The 19339-nt window shown below is 40.1% G+C and overlaps 1 protein-coding gene and 1 non-coding gene across 2 annotated transcripts; both read left to right on the top strand.

Moving 5' to 3' along the window:
* The first annotated feature begins 680 nt into the window (after nt 1–680).
* LOC137128146 (G-protein coupled receptor 22-like) lies at nt 681–17134 on the top strand. Its single transcript, XM_067505936.1, has 2 exons — nt 681–1105; nt 13141–17134. The coding sequence occupies exon 2, from the start codon at nt 13266–13268 to the stop codon at nt 14955–14957; it is 1692 nt and encodes a 563-aa protein (XP_067362037.1). The 5' UTR covers nt 681–1105; nt 13141–13265; the 3' UTR covers nt 14958–17134.
* Nucleotides 17135–18907: 1773 nt separating this feature from the next.
* trnaf-gaa (transfer RNA phenylalanine (anticodon GAA)) lies at nt 18908–18980 on the top strand. The gene has a single exon. It is a non-coding gene; the product is annotated as a tRNA-Phe (tRNA).
* Nucleotides 18981–19339: the final 359 nt, after the last annotated feature.

The raw sequence follows: 19339 nt of genomic DNA, 5'->3' as shown, positions 1-19339 counted from the left end.
CACATTGCACCTGGGTGTTTCCCTCTACACACTTTTTCTTATGCCATCTGTGAATCAATGTGGGAACTGCACTGACAGGGGCCTTATATTTATTGTGTGCCCAAGGTCAAATTTCAACAGTCAGTGACCTTGTTCTCTGCACACAGCTCAAGGATGCCCCTTACCCCGAGATCATAATTACAGGTGAAATATGTCTGGAACTCTGGAATCTGGTCAACTCATCCTCTACTAGACATCAAATCACCACATGGAAATTTAGAGTCTGACATGGGCAGGGCAGGCACTCATGCTACCGACACTGTGAGCCCTGAGTGTGCATCAAAGCATTTACAAAAGCCTCCTCCACAGAGGGGGAGATTATCAAGTCAACCCTGAATCCAGTGACTTTTCCTTTCAGGGAGATGAGGTGAAGTGTGTGTAATGTGTTTTTGAGAGGAGGAGAGGGGGCTCGCGCAGGTAATAGGGAAATCTCATAGAATCACTACAAAGGAGCGTTCATCCTTGAGGAATCTCAGGTCGTCCTTGTGGAAGGCTACCCATCACACGCGCAAACACACACACATACACAGACAAACACACACTCTTCCTCCCGCATCCCTGTCTCCTCCCCCTTCCAGCCAATAAATAAATAAATAAAAACTCTCCACCCCCTCCCCCCTCCATCCCCGCTACGCTTACAGATCACCGTATTGGTCGCTGGGATGAAGCGACTGCGCTCCAGTGAGCGGTTAGCGCATAATCATGCATTTGGCCGGACCATGTGTGAGATACTGTAGCAGTCCGCTGCGTGAAAGCGGACAGGTGTTGCGCGCCTTGCTGAGTAGGGAAAGAAAAGAAAAACGCCAAAACATTGTGATGGTACCTGATTTAAATGCGGACATCAGCCTATGCTCCGCTCTGTAGACTATCTGCAGCCGTGGAGGGTCTCCCCCACCCCCGCTGTAATATTTATGACAAAACGGGAGCAAATCATTCTGGTCACGTTTTCGGCTGACAGCCGGCTGTCCTGGAGAGCGCTGGAGTGAATCGGGGTCCAGTGCTGGAGATAGCGCAGAGCACCAACCCCTGCAGTAGGATGTAAAGGGAATTCCCCCTCACTAAACTGGTAAGTTCAACACTCGGCAACCTCACTTCTCTACTCGTTTTTGCATTTCAAGTAAATACCTTCTGTGTCATCATGATTTATTTATTTATTTTTATCAGTATGTCGGTATAAAACTGCATCTTGGCTTTCAAATGGATTCATATCTAGAGCAAAATGAAACAAATGGTAGGCTGTCCAGTGGAGGGACAAGCCAGTCTAAGTCTGCTTTGCTTCTGGACTACAGGCGACAATAACAAGTCACCCTATATTCAGACAAGCACTTATGACACGCCAGAAAACAGCCTCGAGACTTGTCACCAGCTGATTTTAATGGCTTGTTTGCATCTTCGGACACGAAGTGAATGATGTGTGGCACAAATTCCTTCAGCAGCTCCAGACCTTGGCTTTAATTTGTAACAGACACACAACACGTGTATCCTCCTAAAGAGGAAATCAAAAAATTGAGATTTTGAAAATAAATGTTTTGTTTTGCTCCGCAGAGCCTTTCATGTTTTTGATCCCTCATGTTGCCATTTCCAGGGTCCCACAGCGAGTGTTGGTACGATTCAGTCACATGGATGCGCCACGCTTGAGGTGAAGGTGGCCGTTTGATCATTAGAAGCAAATTGCTCATTTTACCAAATAATGTTTTGACAATTTTCTTATAATCAGACTTATTAGACTCTAAACTTATTCTGTGCACATGACTAGTTAATGTGAATCTGTTATAAACACATAAAAAATCGATTCCTTTATGAGTAATATTATTTATGAGGACTTCTCTGCATGCACTTACATTCATTAGAAAGATGCAATTTTGTAATCTGAGTTATGATTATTGTCACGGTATCAGTAAAGCTTTTTTATATTCTATTCATTGTTTTAAAGTCTACATATAGCCTACTACCGTTCCATTTTTGTAATCCAGCGCTGTTTCTTCACTGCTCTCTTGTTGGTTGGACTATTCGCACGATAAGACATGTAGTCTCTGTTAAAGATAGACATGCAATATTAATTTCTGTTTGCTTACTTTATGTTGCGTCCCCACTTTGTTCCCGTGCTACACCTATTGTCATTTCCTCACATAATTGCATTACCACTTTTGCATAATTTCTAAATTCTATTCACTTGTAAAACCATCTATGTCCCAAAATGAAGTCTCCCTTTACTGAACTGGCCTAATACTGTTTACCATGGCAGGGTTGTTGCTTAGTAAGTGAGGTTATGTAATTTGTCAACAACTGGCAGCATAGGAATACTCTCTAAATAAAGGAATACCGTAATCTTGAGGAGGTAACCTTGCATTTGTTACCAGTTATAGTGAGAAAAATATTACAGTGTATAATATGTAATCACCAATACCTTACAACCATGTTTTATTTTTTAAAAAGTTTGTAATTTTTTTTGCTGATTGTCTTCTCTGTGTTATTGTTTTCCCTATAACTGCATTTATTTACCTATTCTTAAAATATGTTGTACGCAGTGTATTAGAAATGCTGAAGTGACCTGTAAAGAAACTTTTCTGAATGAACATGCAGAAGATTAAGAAGAGTGGGTTACATCCCACCTTTTCAGTGGTTTCCTGCTTGTGGCGTGTGTGCGTTTGTGCACATGTGGGTATGTTTGAGAGCTGTGTTTCGCTCTCTTTCCCATCTAGAAACCCTGCTGCAAATCCCGAAGGGAAAATCGTCTTAACATATTCCCATTTCCAATTTCTCTCATAGTGGTAGCTTGTGTGTTTGCTTGCATATGGGTCGTTGTGTGTTTTCGCCTGTGCCTATATTTATAGATAAGCTTTGATGCTGCTGGTGGGGAAAAATTCACCACACGTCACTCTCCAGCTAGATGCTGCAGTAGTTGGGGGAAGCTGTCATATTTTGTTTCAGTTCAGCATTTAAAGGAGCATTGTGCCTCTGATCTGATGCTTTGTTTTAAAAAATCTTATTTAACTTTTATATAACAGCCCTTAAGAGGAGGTGGACAGAGTCTAGGTGTGGGTGGCTTTTAAACTTAATGTGTTTACAGTATGAAAAACAGCAGAGCCACATTATTTATTCAGATGCATTTTGAGGGAATTAATGTGTTTAACAGCTCGGTATGCAACACTATTAGTTTAAAATACATCATACAGTTGAATACATAACAATGTATCCATAATTTTGTTTTGTAAGCAAAAAAGATGTTGAATGTTGTAGTTAACTGTGGTTGAAATAATGAAACTTACTGCTGTAATAACCGCACACAACACACTCTAATGAATTTAAACTGTTTTTACCTTTATAGTTTCTTGGTTAAACCACATTGATTGAGCATCAATCCTTTTTACATTTACATTTACATTTACATTACGTAGTCATTTAGCAGACACTTTTATCCAAAGAGACTTACAAGTGAGTTACAAGGCAAGCAAGAATCTAAGTCAAGGAGAAAACATCAAAGCAAAGTCCTATCAAAAAAGTGTTCACATTTCACGAGATGCAATTGCAAGAAAGAGCAGAAAAGTACTTTTTTTTGGTTTGTTTGTTTGTTTTTTATATAGATTTAAGGGCAGAGGAAGAACTTTTTAACAGCCTTGTTAACCACAAGCCATGTTGCTACTTTTGAGCAATGGGCAGAACAATGCTCACTTCTTTCCTACAATCATTACAATGCAAAAAAAAAAAATCCCCTGAGCAGGTATATTAACAGGAAATAACCCAAGATAATAAACACTATTACCTGCCTGACATGCAGATATTTTGATTGCTCATCCTTCTTGCCAACATGCAATCATATCCACCATGCGAAATTAAAACCAAACTGCATTAATTCCCTAGTCTAAGATAGTAAATAACAATGTTTCGTGAAGTGCGTGAGTGCATGGAAACAGAGGGGTGAAGCAGATCTCAGCACTAGATAGGACAAATACAAGAGGATAATAGAGAGAAAGGAAAACATGAAGAGCAAATAGAGAGATGACCTGGAACAATAAATCAACAGAAGAGAGAAGTGACTGAAAGAAACAAAATGGAAGAGAGAAAACATATATATACTGTATGCTGGAATTTTGAGGGCCTGTACAGCCATACATTTGCTTTTACATATTTGTGTATATTAAGGTATGTTGTTTTGTAATATTGTTACATTTATCTTTAAATGCTGCTGCCACATGTGCTACAAGCATTTGGAATATATTTGCATCTTAACAGTTTTCCTATGAAACCAATTTGTGTTCCCCTCCCGTGAGTTAAACCTCTGTCTGTCAATATAGTGTGATAGTACAGATGCCTGCAGTGATGCTCTTTCCTCTTGGCCTGGCCTCCTGTCTCCAGGAGATAAATGGCATTAATTGAGCTCTAATTGCCTTCTGGAGTGAAATAGCTTAATCTTTTTAACCTGGCATAGATGGTACCCCATCAGTTCCACTTAATCCTTTGCTCTTACTCCATTGACTTCAAATCTTGTTTCCTTTTTTCATTGTTTTCTGATCTTTGTATTTGCTCTCCACTTCTAAAGCCCAATTGTCCATGTACATTAAGCGTGAGTCTGTTTCACATTTCAAACGTGATATTTTGTTGCATAGGGAAATTCTCTAAATGAACTGACCTTCTGAAGAAAGGTTAGATTAAATTCAAATCGAAGTTGAGCTACAAAAGTGCAAAATTAACCATTTAACTGCATGCTCTGCTGGGATAGGGTTATTATTTCACTGGAATGTCTTTTCAAAGGTCACCATTGAGTTTTTAATTACTATAGCTATGGAGCAATCATCATGAGTCAACCCAAAATAGGGTGTGTAGTGCTTGCTTTGACAAATTTAACTCCATGTGTAAGACCTGTAAAATACCTCTTTAATTGTAAAAGAATTTGAATAAAGTAAAAGTCCTCTACCATTTCGGATTATTTTTAAAGGGTATTATTAGTGTGTGTACATGATTCAGGCTTATACTGTAGGTGTAAGCTTTTTCTTGCTAAATAAGTGGTAAACTAGATGTGTTATCATTGCTGCTTTGGACCTTGCGCAGGTGACTTATTCATTCACAGCACTCAAAACGTAGCACAAATTGACACAGGTGGTCGCAGCACATGGGCTACATTGTTAGTACGGCTACATTCGAACAATCTAATAACTCACTATGATTAGTGTTGTGGAAGTGCAAAGATGGAGGGAGATATTGCTAATCACTGACAATCACTTCACAGTACAAACTGGTTGTAAGAGTAATTAGCGATATAATAAAAATATAATGAATGTCTTTTCAGCTCTTTATTTTGTCATGTTTGATTGTTTTACCATCATTATAACTAATCATTGCCATTCTTTTTAGTCGGCCAGTGAACATCCTTCTAAAGCTCTAATTTACGTAACAGACTTCACTGTGACTCAGGCTTTTTTCCCCCCGTTTTGCCAGCTTTCACACTTGATGTAGATTTCTTCTTGTTTTAAAGAACTGTGATTGCATGGCAGCCCTGATTGGTGCTTATTGATGAGTGGCACGTGTAATGGCAAAATTACAGGCTTGGGGTATAGGACACTGGGGAGTGTTTTTAATGAATGGTGGAGCCAAATGGAAGCCATCGAACATGCTGTCAGGTGGAAATGTTGCCTTATACTCTATGCACCAGAACTGTAGAGACCAGGCCTTTTTATGCAGAGGTCCTATAGATTAAAGGCTGTGATAATTAAACTGTCTACTATAACTTCCTTATTGATATTCTGGTTGCAGCCTTTCAGAAATGTGGGATATAAACTGACCGGACATATGAGCCTTTTTTCTGTATACATCACAAGGTCCCTGATGTGACAGCACTATGAGAGGCCACGTGCAATGTTGCAGTATGAAACATTAGTTTAATATTCAGAATCACAGAATAGTCAGTCCAGGTGATCTGGGGGGATTACAAGAAGATATGTATTGTGCAAAAGCTGAGAGCCATGTGCTGGCTGTAAGATGGATAGTGAAGAGGGAAGTGAGGCAGTGCAACTGGGAATATTCAAAAAAGAGATGGATAGAGGTAGTGAGCAGGGAACAAACATTCCCCTCCAGCGAGCACACAGCTCAGCAACCATCTGCACACCCCTAAGCCTTCCTTCCATCCATCACTGCCTTACTGCAATTACCTCCCATTTTTACCTTACCTCCTGTTGCCTCCATCTATTGCTCCCTAACTTGTGTTTTGCACAAGTTTAGTGGGGTTTCAATATTTTCTTAAGCAGACGGGATGTCATTCACCTCAGATACCAATCCATCTTAAGCTGTATCTGCAAAGAGTATACGAGCAGGGAGTGTGTACAAAGACATGGGCTGGCAGTGGGTGGGTGTGTGGGTGGGTGGTAGCAATGCATTGTGGACTGCATGGTGTGCTTGTGTGTTTTCAGCATGCTTTGCAGGACTTGTGATGACCCATTTTGAAATTTTACTGTGATAAGAGTTGCTTGGTTTCATGTAACGAGTAGAATTGTTGCCTGTAATACCACGCTTGTAGTAAATGTACAGTGTGCAGTGTGTTGTGCGCATTTCCCCTGAATATGCTAAAGTTATTCTAATCAGAAGCGGACAGTTTGGGATGTTGGTCTCAATGAGCAGGGTGTGTCGTTACCTTGTCCAGGCTGATTTGCTGGAAGCCTGCCAGTAATGCTGCTTTCCAGCTGGTAGCTGCTGTCTGTTAGCGCTGCCGGGTGAATTGAGTGGGAAAATTGAGCCTTTGATCGATCGTCTCACTTCGGACTTTGGGAATACCTAAGACAGCCATGAGTCAGTGTGCTGCATGCACCATCATCCTGTTTGCTTTCTGTCCTTTCCCTCTTTTCTCTTTCAATTCCCTTGTTTGCTGTCTCTCTCTTCTCTTTCCCTTTCTTCCCTAAATGTCAACTTTTCGTGTCAGTCCCATAGACTAAAAGAGCAAAAGCTTCTTTCTAGTCTAACCATTTTGTACTGACATTTACAGTTGAATGAAAAGTCCATCAAAGAAGAATCACGAAGCTAGTTCTCTGTGGATAGTAGTCTACATAAACTAGAATACAAAACAGCTCCAATGCCATCTTTGCACATCTGTAGTCAGATACAGTGCTCTCTTGTAAATGTGTTTTTCTGTTATCTGAACAACCAGACACTGCTCAACACCCGATAGTTTTTTTTCCCAATCTCATTTTTGGAAAGTTGTACCCACCTACCTTGGATATAGTTGTTATCCTCATGTAAACAGCCCTCAAATTTCAACTGAGACTCACAAAGGAGCTGGATCATTTCCAACTGCTGAATATAAACAGCAGTAGCAGGTACACAGAATAAAAAATAAGAACTGGTTAGAGGACAGACCAGCTAGAATACCTCAAAGCAATGCATTGTGGAGCTTACTCAATTCTCCTGAAGGGAGGCATGTGTTACTTAACAATGCTTTTAGATGGACAAGATGTCAGCTTATGGAATCAAATCTGAGCTGCATATCTGTCTGTCCTCCTTCCTGTTCAACCTATTTCACCTATTGTATCTAACTTTCAACTAACACATTTATGCAATCATAAATAAATGTGTTGCATACAGAAACAAACTGCACTGACTCAATTAAATAAATTGAAATTGTCTAACATAAATTAAAATATGTGGATGATCTTGATAATGTTTTCTACTTGCAGCCACTGTCTTCCACAGAAAGTTGCTACACCCTCAGAAATATGCAAAGTGAATGCATAAAGTTAGAGGGCACGAGCGGTGATTACATTTAAATAACTAGCAAGCTCAGGTGTATCAACCACATTGTAATTTCTAGACTGCCGAGCAGTGAGGTGAGAATGGGAGTGTTCCCTCAGGGCCAGTAGAGGATCAGCATTTTCGACCACTGCAGATTGAGACTCTGGTACCCAGCAACAAGATGGATAGTCATAACACTAAGGGCCGGATTTAATGTAGTCTTTCTGCCTCATTTCAGAATTGTCTGGAAATGTGTGTAGAATTTTTTTTGTCTGGTGCATCTGCCTGGAAATTCTGTTCCTCTGTAATCTGATATGTCTCTTTGTAAAATAGGTGTTTCTCTACCCCTTAAAGGAGAGAAACTTACTCAAATGACATGATCATATTTTATACATCGTATATAATAATATAGTATATTTATTGGTTAAGGTGTTTTTGAGAATCAGTTTTTTTATTTCTTGTTCTGAAAAGAGGTACAACAAAGATTGTTGTGTTGAAATTAAACAAAAAATATTGTTTTCACAGTGAGCAGTAGTAATAATAATGTTTAACACAGTGGACAGAGACTTGTGGCTGTTATAATAACTTTTGGCATCGCCTGAGCTGCTGTGCCATATGTTGATTGTTACAGTTATTTTTTGAAGTTAGGGAGACTAATATCACTAATATCACTGATATCACTAATATCACTGATATCAGTGATATTAGTGCCAGCTACATGCTCCACCTGCTCTGTTTAAGCATATTCTTGGATAGTTGTACTGTCTGTTTCAGTTGTCCCTGCAATGATGGGCTGCAACCAGAGAAAGACTGGAACTTGATTTTCAGTTTAAATTTTCCTAATATTTTCAGAAGATAAGTGCTAAAACTAGATAAAAATAAGCCCAGAGTCTTAAATATTTTTGTGTGGCAAAAATAGACACCAAATTGTAAAGGGTTACCAAAAAACTTCTAAGCAATTTGGACTTCTCCAGTCGAGTGTCAGACAGGCGGTCTACAAATGGATATCAGCATTGTCACCCTCCCTAGAAGTTTTGACCAGCTAGGATCACACAAAAAGTAAGACATGTAATGTATGATCATAAGGAAGGGTGGTCAAGCAACAATATTGTTCATGGCAGAATTGCAAGAAAGAAGTCACTATGCCTAAAAAGAACATTGCTGCCAGTCTATACTTTGTTTAAAGCCATGGGGAAAAGCCAGAAGACTTTTGGAAGAATGTTCTGTGAGCAGATGAGACCAAAGTAGAACTTTCTGGCTTGAATAAGAGGCATTACAGTTTGTTTGGCAATGACCAAACAATGCATTCCAGTGAGATTCCCATCCCATCTGTGAAATGTGGTGTTCCTCTGAACCAAGACTACTTGCCATTGTTGATAAGGCTCTGAATTCGGAGTTATTCTACAGGATAACGTCTAGGTATCCAGCCATGAACTGACACTCAACAGATAGCGGATCATTCAGTAAGACGATGATAAGCATACAAGTCAATCTACCAATGAATGCTTAAAGCAGAGCTAATGTTTTGAAATGGTCCATTAAAAAATAGGATTCTGAAGAGTATAGTCACGACCTTAATCCTACAAAAGTGCTGTGGGATGACCTATAGCAGACACTTCACCCGAGTTGGCCAAAAATGTTAAGTTGAAGTTCATACTGCAAAAGGAGGTCGTAACAGTTACTCAAGTTCACAAATCCCAATATTTAAGATTTTACACAATAAATATTATTATAAATGTTATCTTTTGCCTCACTTTTTCAATTAGGCTCTTTTTCTAGTTTAAATACCCATGTAAAAAGCAGATCATGTTTACATCACTTTCATGCGGAAATAGCAACACCTCCCCCCCGCAACCCACCCACCCACGTCTCCTGACATGCCCTCCCAATATAGTTATGTGTGTCATATTATCGATGTGATTTGTTTTAGATGCTCTGGGCCAAAGCATTCCTGCATTCGATCATTTTGTTGGACAGAAGTAATTTAGCCACTGGCAAGCAGCATCAGGAGAATAAAATTAAAAGCATGGATAGGTTACAGTATGTGTGAAAAGTGTGTGCGAGCTGGCAAGAGGGAACAAAATGTCAGAAAGAAAGTGTCACTTTGACAACAAAATCTGCTTCAGCATTCAACTGGTGATGTTGTGAAAAGGGTCTTGACAGCCTGTCATCTCCTACCCAACACCTATAATAACCCTGACAGCAGGGTCCAGGAAGTTGTGCCGTCTATGACACTGTCACTTTGTTGTTGTTGATGTTGTTTTGGAGAAAAGCACTGAAGCTACAGTGAGTAACTGAGACACTAGATTTGATGGAAACATCTGCAAAGCCAAACAAATCTTGATGATTACCCATTTAATTTCATACAGTAGTAGGAATTTTGTAATTATATTAGGATAAACCCCTTGAGATGCAACATCTTGTTTTCAATACAGCCTTATTATTTAGCTTTCGGTAGGTGATTGTAAATCAAGCTGTTGATTGATAACTGAGGGGGGGGGTTTACTAAAACCAAGTTAGGTCTAGGAAAAGTTTTTTTTTAGATTAACTAAATATGTCAAAAATGTCTATTTGTTCAGGCTATTTTCTAAAATAATTGTGCCTGTGCCTATTTCCCTTCTGTCTGTCAGGGACTGGATTGGAATTTAATCTAGTGCCAACGTTAATCCCTGTTTTTTTGTTTTTGGGGAAAATTGTTTTACAAATTATAATGTGCATACAAACACACAAATACATACATTCTGGTTAGCTGTAACATGCATAAAACTGTACATTTCATTAAGAATCAGTGCACTGCTCTGGCATGGACTTCTTTGATGCTTGTTTTTTAGTCACAAGGGCCACATCTTTTATATGACATCCAAAAATTAAATAGAAAATACACAGAAGCCACAATTCATGCTGAAAGAAACAAGCACTGGTGATCATTAGAAATGCTATACACAGTTTAACACCTTGTCTAACATGCAAATGTTCTTCTTCCCTCTCTTCCTGTAAAAACAAAAATACAGGACAGTCTTGTCTTGCCCTCAAACAACATGCTGACACAGATGTTTACTTCTTTAATATCTGTAGTCATTTGTATTATTTACCTTGTTATCATAGTACTATCCATTATCAAAAGACTGACTGTAGATTATTGTTTTGTTCAGTTATCGAACAGCATAAACTTCTCTTATTGTTCAGTTTGCTCATTTGCTCGTTAGCACTAACTATGCCAATCATCAATATCTAATTATTAGCATGACTAATAGGGGAAATGGATGATGACCTAACATTTGAAGATACTGATCAAATTAGTGGCTGCAGAATAGCATGGATAATTTTACCCTTGTCGAAAATTGAATATGTTTTTGTTATCAAATGTATTTGTATTATATGTTATATAATTCCTTATACATGCAGAGCTGTTTATTTAGCTCTGTTCATATGTTATCAAACACACAGTTGTTTTCCTGACATTAATTTACTGTGATGTTTCTGTGAGCTTGAAGATACTGTTGAAACAATGCAGTCTATAACGTGAACTTCATATAACTTCATGATCATCTGTAGCATCGTGTTGTCTACCATGATAAAAACAATAGATTTTGATTAAATTACAAGGATGTGCCCAACCAAATTGTCACCCATGTCCATAACACATGGTGGATCTAGACAGATATATTTTCACTATGTCAGTGAAATCACTGACACTGTTATATCATTACCTTTGTACTTGATGATACTATGAATTCTGTTTAAGTAATTGAATAAAACCAGTCCTTTAACTGCAGCTGGTGGTAAAAGGAATTAATAGAACAAATCCACTCACAACTATCACAATTATTTAATGCAGAGCTCAAAATGAGACCACAGGTACTTGCAAGAGAATGAGATAGTGAGGGTGTTTGTGTGCTCCCTTGCCTCAGGCCTGTTAAATTGGCAGATCGATGATGCTTTCAATCAATGTTCCAGCAAAACTGCAAACCCCATGGAACCCATTAGTGGATTAAGATAAACCACTGTTCCACATTGAATCCAGTCCTCCCTGCAGGTCCTTTCCACATAAAATAAAACAAGGGGAAAAGGGCAAATGACATGGTGAGAGCAAAAGTTGTGGAAGACGAAAGGTTGACCCAAAATAACAGGTTGGGGTCATTGAGGCCGGTAAGGACACACTTGTAGCTTTCTTCACTCGGTCAGGCAACAGTTATGGATCATACTTTACAAAGACATCTATCTACTCTCTTACTCGTACACTTCATGTGATTTCTCTCCAAGCAAGAGAGACCATCCAGCCAGCCACAAATAACATGCTTTACATGCAAAGTAGTCTGTCTCAGCTACTAAACTGAGAAGAGAATAGTAGAAGGAGATGCTAGGGATGCAGGAGAGCCGAGGAGAAAGATAGCGTGTGGAGAGAGGTTGCCAGAGGAGCTGGTCTTTTGCTGATAGCATTTTTATGTGCCACTGTTTGTGGATCATTGATCTATTCGTCTTCATTACATCCCCCTCTGAGAACGATTAACTGCTGCCACCCTCAGTCGGGTGCCTGTGATGTTTACATGCAATGCAGTCTCTCTACCAGTCCACCAATGTCCCAGTTACCTCTCTGCTTCAAGGTAAAAGCTGACACTTAAGTGGTTGTGAAAAAATCAAAACAAAGGATTTAAGAGGATTTTATCTTGGTATTTAGTGAATTTGTATAGGTTTTCATTGTCTTCACAAAGTGAGTTGTCAGTCATGGAGGAACAAGTACTGATATTATGGTATATATTTCCTGAGAGAAGATGTAGTATGTCACTGCCATCTTAACAGTACAGGTGTGATTGATGCCTGTGTGTTTAGTTTATCCCCGAAATTACCCATTTCTGACCTATATAATTTATGATGTGTAAGAAAAAAATCAAACATCCACAAAAGTCTGCTCATGAGAAGCACAGTTACATCTTTCAAGAGAATTCAGCCTTCCACGATATGTATGCATAATCAGGGAATAAATCATCATCTGCTTGTAGCCTTTTATAGGATCATCTGCTGAGCCACTGCACAATGTACTTATACCTGCAAATGCCCCCCCAAGAGAAATCCAACCTCATCTAATTCCTCCCTCCTCAATCGTTATCTACATCAAGCATTTTGTCTAACTGTCTGAACCTAGTGAGACATCATGGGTCATCAGCAACAGATTGAACTGCACCCCTTGACTCCAATCAACTGGCAAGATTACTTTCACCTCACTGTGTCAGCTCCTAGCTTTGCCTCCCTTGTGAAATCTGACAAATTGATTTGTACTTGTTGTACAGCATTTTTTTTTTTTTTTTAGTAAATATGAGACAGGACTGCTAAACTGCTTGATCTTTCTCTGCCTATATCTTAATTCTCTTTCCTGTTTTTTCATAGAGTCAACCACAGATCTGGCTAACATCCTCATTTCTGGCACATTTGAGACTAAAGGCAAGGAGAGACAGAGCATGGTCTGGTGTGGAAGCCTCTGTGGCTATGTGTGAAGAACTGCTGTGGCCTCAATGGAGACCGAAGGCTATCGTGACCTCCTGGAGACCAGTGATGGTCAGGGGGTAGGCCTGCTAGATGGAGGGGGTGAGGTGGGTGTGGAGGAGGGATGGAGCACTCCCTACCCTCTGGGCTTCCAGGTGTCTTTGACCACTGTGCTGATGCTGGAGCTGGTGTTGGGCTTCAGCAGCAACCTGACTGTACTTGTACTCTACTGTGCTCAGTCCAATCTAGTGGATTCGGTCAGCAACCTGGTCACGGTCAACCTCCATGTGCTGGACATACTGGTCTGTGTTCTATGTCTGCCCCTAACTGTGGCTGTGATCCTGCTACCAGCTAATGGAAGCGGTGTTGGCAACCTGGCCACGCTGTGCTGTTTCCATGAGGCCTGTGTCACGTTCACCAGTGTGGCCACAGCAGTAAATGTGCTGGTGATCAGTTTGGACCGATACGACATCTCAGTGCGTCCAGCCAGTCGTCTGCTGACCCCACGGCGTGCTGCACTGCTCTTGTCAGCAGTGTGGGCTGTGTCTCTGGCTGTCTTCTTCCTGCCCTTCCTTGAGGGGGACTTCTTCTCTTCAAGGGAGGAGGATGGTGACGATGAGGAGGCAGAAAGGCAAAACAATCACTCTGAGCTCACTACTGGACTAACCCCTGTTTTTTCCTCCCTCTCTCCTTCTTTATTACCATCCACCCACCCCTATTCTGTTTCACACCACCTGCCTCCAGTATGGCAGAACAGGACACTACTGTGTGTTGGAGGGCAGGGGTATTACACAGGAATGGCTATGTATTATCACTTGTTACTCCAAGTACCCTGCTTTTTCATCGCAGTTGCTGTCATGTTGTTCACCTACTCAAGGATCCTCCAGGCCCTCAACATCCGTATTGGCTCCCACATGATGAGGGGTAAACGTGCAAAGGAGTCCACATGCAGAATACGTTGCAGGAGGCAGAGAAGGAAGGACCTTAGTCTGCCTACAGAGGTGGTGTCCTCTAACCAGAACCAGAAGCTCGCCCATCCTCTGCTTATCCCCTCTCCGACACCTACACCAACATCCCCACCGCCACTCTCCTCCATGCCTCAAGCGATGTCTGACAGTGGAGCGACAGTCACTACTGTCAGCACTGCGGCCACCACTCCCATTGCAACCACGCCAGCCACCCCTGCTTCTCCAACTCCAGCTTCACTCTCAACACATAATACACATGCCACCTCACCACTGCCTGCATCCTCTATGGGTGTCCAAGCCTCTGTTTCAGCCATCATTGCATTGAGGCGGGCAGTGCGCAGGCACAGGGACCGCAGAGAACGTCAACGCCACGTCTTAAAAATGTCCCTAATCATCATTTCCACCTTCCTGGGCTGTTGGGCCCCTCTGTCTGCAGTCAATGTTTTGATCCTGTGTCTGGGTCCCAGCGACAGCCTGGTGCGTCTCCGCCTCTGCTTCTTGGCGATGGCTTATGGAACCACTATCTTTCATCCTCTGCTCTACGCTTTCACTAGGCAAAAACTTCGTCGTGCCCTCAAAACACGTGTCAAGAAAAGGGTAGTGTCTCTTCTGCAAGTGGATCCAGCACCCAGTGGAGGGACCGTTATACATAATTCCTGGGTGGAGGGGGGAGGCCAGAGAAAGAGTCGCAAACCACGGATGGAGGCCAGTGATGGGACAGATCGATGTCTCACAGAGGCAGTGAGGGAATGAGGCTGGCGTTTGGCAGCCACATGTTATTGTATGGTTGTGTGTGTGTGTGTGTGTGTGTGTGTGTGTGTGTGTGTGTGTGTGTGTGTGTGAATTTGAAGAATTGTATGTATCTTACCAGTTTGCTTGTGTGCTATGTGTGTATCCATTCGAGAAAAATGAGAAGCAGTTAGTTTACACAGGTCAGAATGAATCCATGACCTCTGGTTCCATGCAGACAGATGAATACTGAGCTCCCGAATCCTGAGCCAGCTTTCTGCTCCTTACACAGACCCTCATTAGTCCACATCCTGACTGACTAGGTGGCCACTATGTCTCCACTACTGGTCAAGCATTACAATAACACCTTAGCCATGGCTAGTGAAAGCATCACTTTGTACCCCATATGTAGAGTAAGGTCAGATAACAGCAAATGCATACATTACTGTTCCCGCGTGCAGTTTGAACTTGCATGTGCATGTATGTATCCACAGAGAAATAAACAAGCATACAGAAAGACACATATACACACATGCACTTAGAGCAGACTGATCTCTATTTAGTCACTGTCTGTGAAAGCACACAAATATCTACCTGCACAGATATTCTCAGTGAGAAAAAATACTGAAGGATATCTATATTTCTTTTTCTTTTCCTTGTTTTACATGCCTTAATTGAGTAATTAATATATCCTGATGGTGCTGAATGACCTGCTGTATGTTTACAACAATATATCACAGTGAAAGTGTTTGCAGCGTTATAGTAAATGACAGGTAATTGCAAGCATTGAAATTAAAAGTTTACAGGCTCTCATGAAACTACCAGAAAACTGCAAAAAATTATTTAGATTTTATTTCCAGCACCTTATTGTAGAATGTGGACAAATTAAACCAGAAAGGCATGGTCTTTTTTTGTTGTTGTTTTTAAAGAAAATACAATTTAATGGATATAACAACGTCAGCAAGGGTATTTGTACGATTGTGTTTGTATGTTTGTATGTGTGCAAATGTGTGTTAGAGTGTGTGCATGTGCAATGTGTATAGTTTTGTAAATTAATAAACAAGTGTGTGTGTGTGTGTGTGTCTGTGTGTGTTTGTGTTTGTGTGTGTGTTTTCATGATTATGTGCAATAAATCATGCGCAAAGCAATGACCCCTAGGATGTGAACACAGAACTTCATTTTCTATTTATGCTCATCAGAGGAAAAAAAAAAGAAGGGGACCTAATGTTCTGATTTACAGCAAGAGCCCAGTAGGCATAACAGGAAAGCAAATTATATGGAGAAACTGTAATTATGTGTATATGACAGGCCACTGTAATATTACTGAAAGTATATCACTTTACTAGTAAAGTGGGAATCAAAGGGCAATATTTTGTGAAAACTTCATTAAAACTATTTCTGTAGTCAGTGCAGGTTAACTAGGATCTATTCTAAAAAAAAGCAGAGCATGGAAAACAATCACTGAAATGGGACATTGTCAGTGTTACAGTAGCTGTTGTTGCTCTGGATCACAGTGACTGCTTTTGGACAGCACTTTTAATGACTGCAGAGGCAAACAAATCTCTGCCAGCTTCTGGATCAAGTCCTGGACATGTTACACTATATCTGTATCTCTCCTTTTCCTCAGGGCTTCAAGTCTCATTTGTAGACAAAACAATAAAGCAGCCCTCAATCCGCTGTTATGGGTATGTATTATGGGTGTTTCAATAAGCAAAGTTTTATGTCAGGAAGTAGATAGAGTAGAAATTAAACTTTATATGGACTCAAGTCTTGACAAGCTCCTTGGGCTTTGGGCTGTCTTCTCCTTCATCCACCCCTCTTTTACACTATTTGTGATCCAGGCAGAAGAAAATAATTCTTGTGTATTATGTAATTTTTTTCAGGGATTTAAATATTGAAGTGTTTGTTTTGGGCTTTAGTCAAAAAACAAAACAAAACACACACAAAAAAGTTTTTTTTTGGTCACAATCATCTGCCAGATAGAAAATGAGCCATTGTGATGAACTCTGGTGAATGAACTGGAGAGTTACTGTCAAGAGAAGATACATGTAAGCGTATTTATGTTAATACTGTATCTGTGTACACTGTACTGTATATTTATGACCATGTGTATAGAAAAATATTAGTATTGTATAAAATTTATATCATGTGTTATTGTATAGAACAGAACAACATTAAAAAGGTGATCTACTGATGTATCAGTTCACTGTGTGCTCAATGTATTGGTTGTTGGATTTCATCAATGTTTTGTAAGGAAAATCTGTTTCAATGCTCACTATTTAAAGCCACAATATAGTGTTTATATGTGACTGATGCCTGTGTAGATGCACCCACATAGAAGAATGGAGAAGAAATTGCCCATTGTTTTTTAACCAAATAATCCAAATGGCTTTCAAAGAATACGTCTATAATTACCCCTAATAATTTTTGCAAAAATTTCACGGGGGAAATACAGTACTGCAGAAATAATCAGAATATGCCAATTTTGTGCCTTATTTAAAAGAAGGTTATGTCACTAGTCTTCTGTAACATTTGCAGGGACACATCCAATTTTTTAACAGGGAACTGCCTGGATTAATCCTGCTGGGAAGACTCCATATCTCATTCTATGCACCTTACTGTTAAATCTCTCTTTTTTCCAGCTGCCCCTGCCTTTCTACATCTCTTGTTTCCTCTCTCTGTATCTCTGATTCCTAAATTTAGAAACTCCGTCCCAGATACTTGCAGTATTTAGTGCTGACTGTGTTGAACCCTCACTCTGTCTCACTGTGATGTGACGACTGTGCTAATCACAATACTAATGAAGACAAAACTTGTTAGTCAGGTAAACATCTGTTAAGGCAGCTCAATCTCTTGATGTTTACAATTCCTTTTCCATTTTACCAGAACAAACACGTGTTCTGTGTATGTGGCATGTGCTTGGTGTCTTACTGGTTTGTGCAGTGAATCAATACTGTACATTCCTCTATCCTGCTCAGTAATCTCATCAGTGCCCCCCTCTTTCACACCCCCTTTCCCTCCCCTGGTTCCCATTCTCTTTTATTCCACCGTCTGAATCTCTCTCATCTCTTATCCACACTCAGGCCTTCCAATCCAGAACAAAGCAAGGAACAACTGCAGTGTCTGTGGAGAAACGAAAGTCACCTTGGGGGGATGACAGATGAACAAAAACGTGAGAGAGTGATAGAGAGACAGAAAGGAGGCATATATACTGGCATCGGGACAGCGTATGAGTAAGAAAGGGACAGCACTGCATCACTGCAGAACTCAAAGAGAAAAGATAAAAAGAATTTAGTAAAAAAAAGTTAAGAGTGATAATAGTAACCTGCAGTGTTTCTACCTATGGTGCAGAACTAGATTGTCCTTGTCTCACATGCTGTGAAAATGTGTTTACATTTGGGTTTCACACCACAAAGGTTCAAATTATATATGGTAACCTTACATCTATTACAAAAATGTAAGACTATGCTATGTAATATTGTAAAATACAATGCATGTAGGTATTAATTAAACCAGTATTTGTTATCCTACATTGTGAAGAAATTGTAAGTAATTTTAAAGTTGTTGTCAAAAAGCACAGAGCTCTGATACCGTGAGTCAACCAGCGTTGTGGTCGCCGATGTCGCCACCTTGTGTTCAAATGGTAGTACAACTCCACAGCCGAAGACAGTGAAATTCCCGAGTTTGTTTTTGTACATGATTCTCCATCTGCACTGCACAACACCTTACCAATAATGGTAAAGTTTCTTTTTCGTATCGCTCATTCTTTAAAGCCAGAAAATTCATACACAAACGTGACTTTCCGAACTTTAATGTAATGTATTGAGATGCTGTTTAGTTATTTCAGTTACTTTCAGTAGTAAGGGATCGATTAGCGTTAGGTCCGAGGAGAAAATAACAACACAGTATATACACATAGAAATACACAGACGTCCTGTGTATATAAAGTCTGTTTAGCCAACACTCACACATGTGCCGAAATAGCTCAGTTGGGAGAGCGTTAGACTGAAGATCTAAAGGTCCCTGGTTCGATCCCGGGTTTCGGCAGCGGAGGAGTTTCCATTTTTTCCCCCGCTTCTCTCTCGCCTTTAAAACAACCTTGTTGTCTGGCTAGTACATATGTTACCAATACTTTTACCATCGTTTTACAAGCAGAAGGACGTTTTCTGGAACATAAGAAGATTCACTACAGCTCACTTACTAAATCTAACAACAGTGGAAGTCTACCTCCATAGCACATATACATCTGGGTGGTCAATATATGTAATATAAGCAGTATTTGATGTTATTTAACTCACGTTGTGAAGTTACAGATAAACAGTGGACATTTCATATCTTGATTAAGACATGTTATGTTATGATTTCGACTTTATTTGAGAGACGATAAAAAAAATGTTCAATTCATG

This window comes from Channa argus, chromosome 5, assembly GCF_033026475.1.
Source record: "Channa argus isolate prfri chromosome 5, Channa argus male v1.0, whole genome shotgun sequence".
NCBI lineage: Eukaryota > Metazoa > Chordata > Actinopteri > Anabantiformes > Channidae > Channa > Channa argus.
The sequence above is the reverse complement of the archived record's forward strand: the minus strand, read 5'-3'. Positions and strand labels throughout refer to the sequence as shown.

What these genes read in the sequence shown, in the direction of transcription:
- LOC137128146 (XM_067505936.1), top strand. Translation starts at nt 13,266, where the DNA reads ATGGAGACCGAAGGCTATCGTGACCTCCTGGAGACCAGTGATGGTCAG.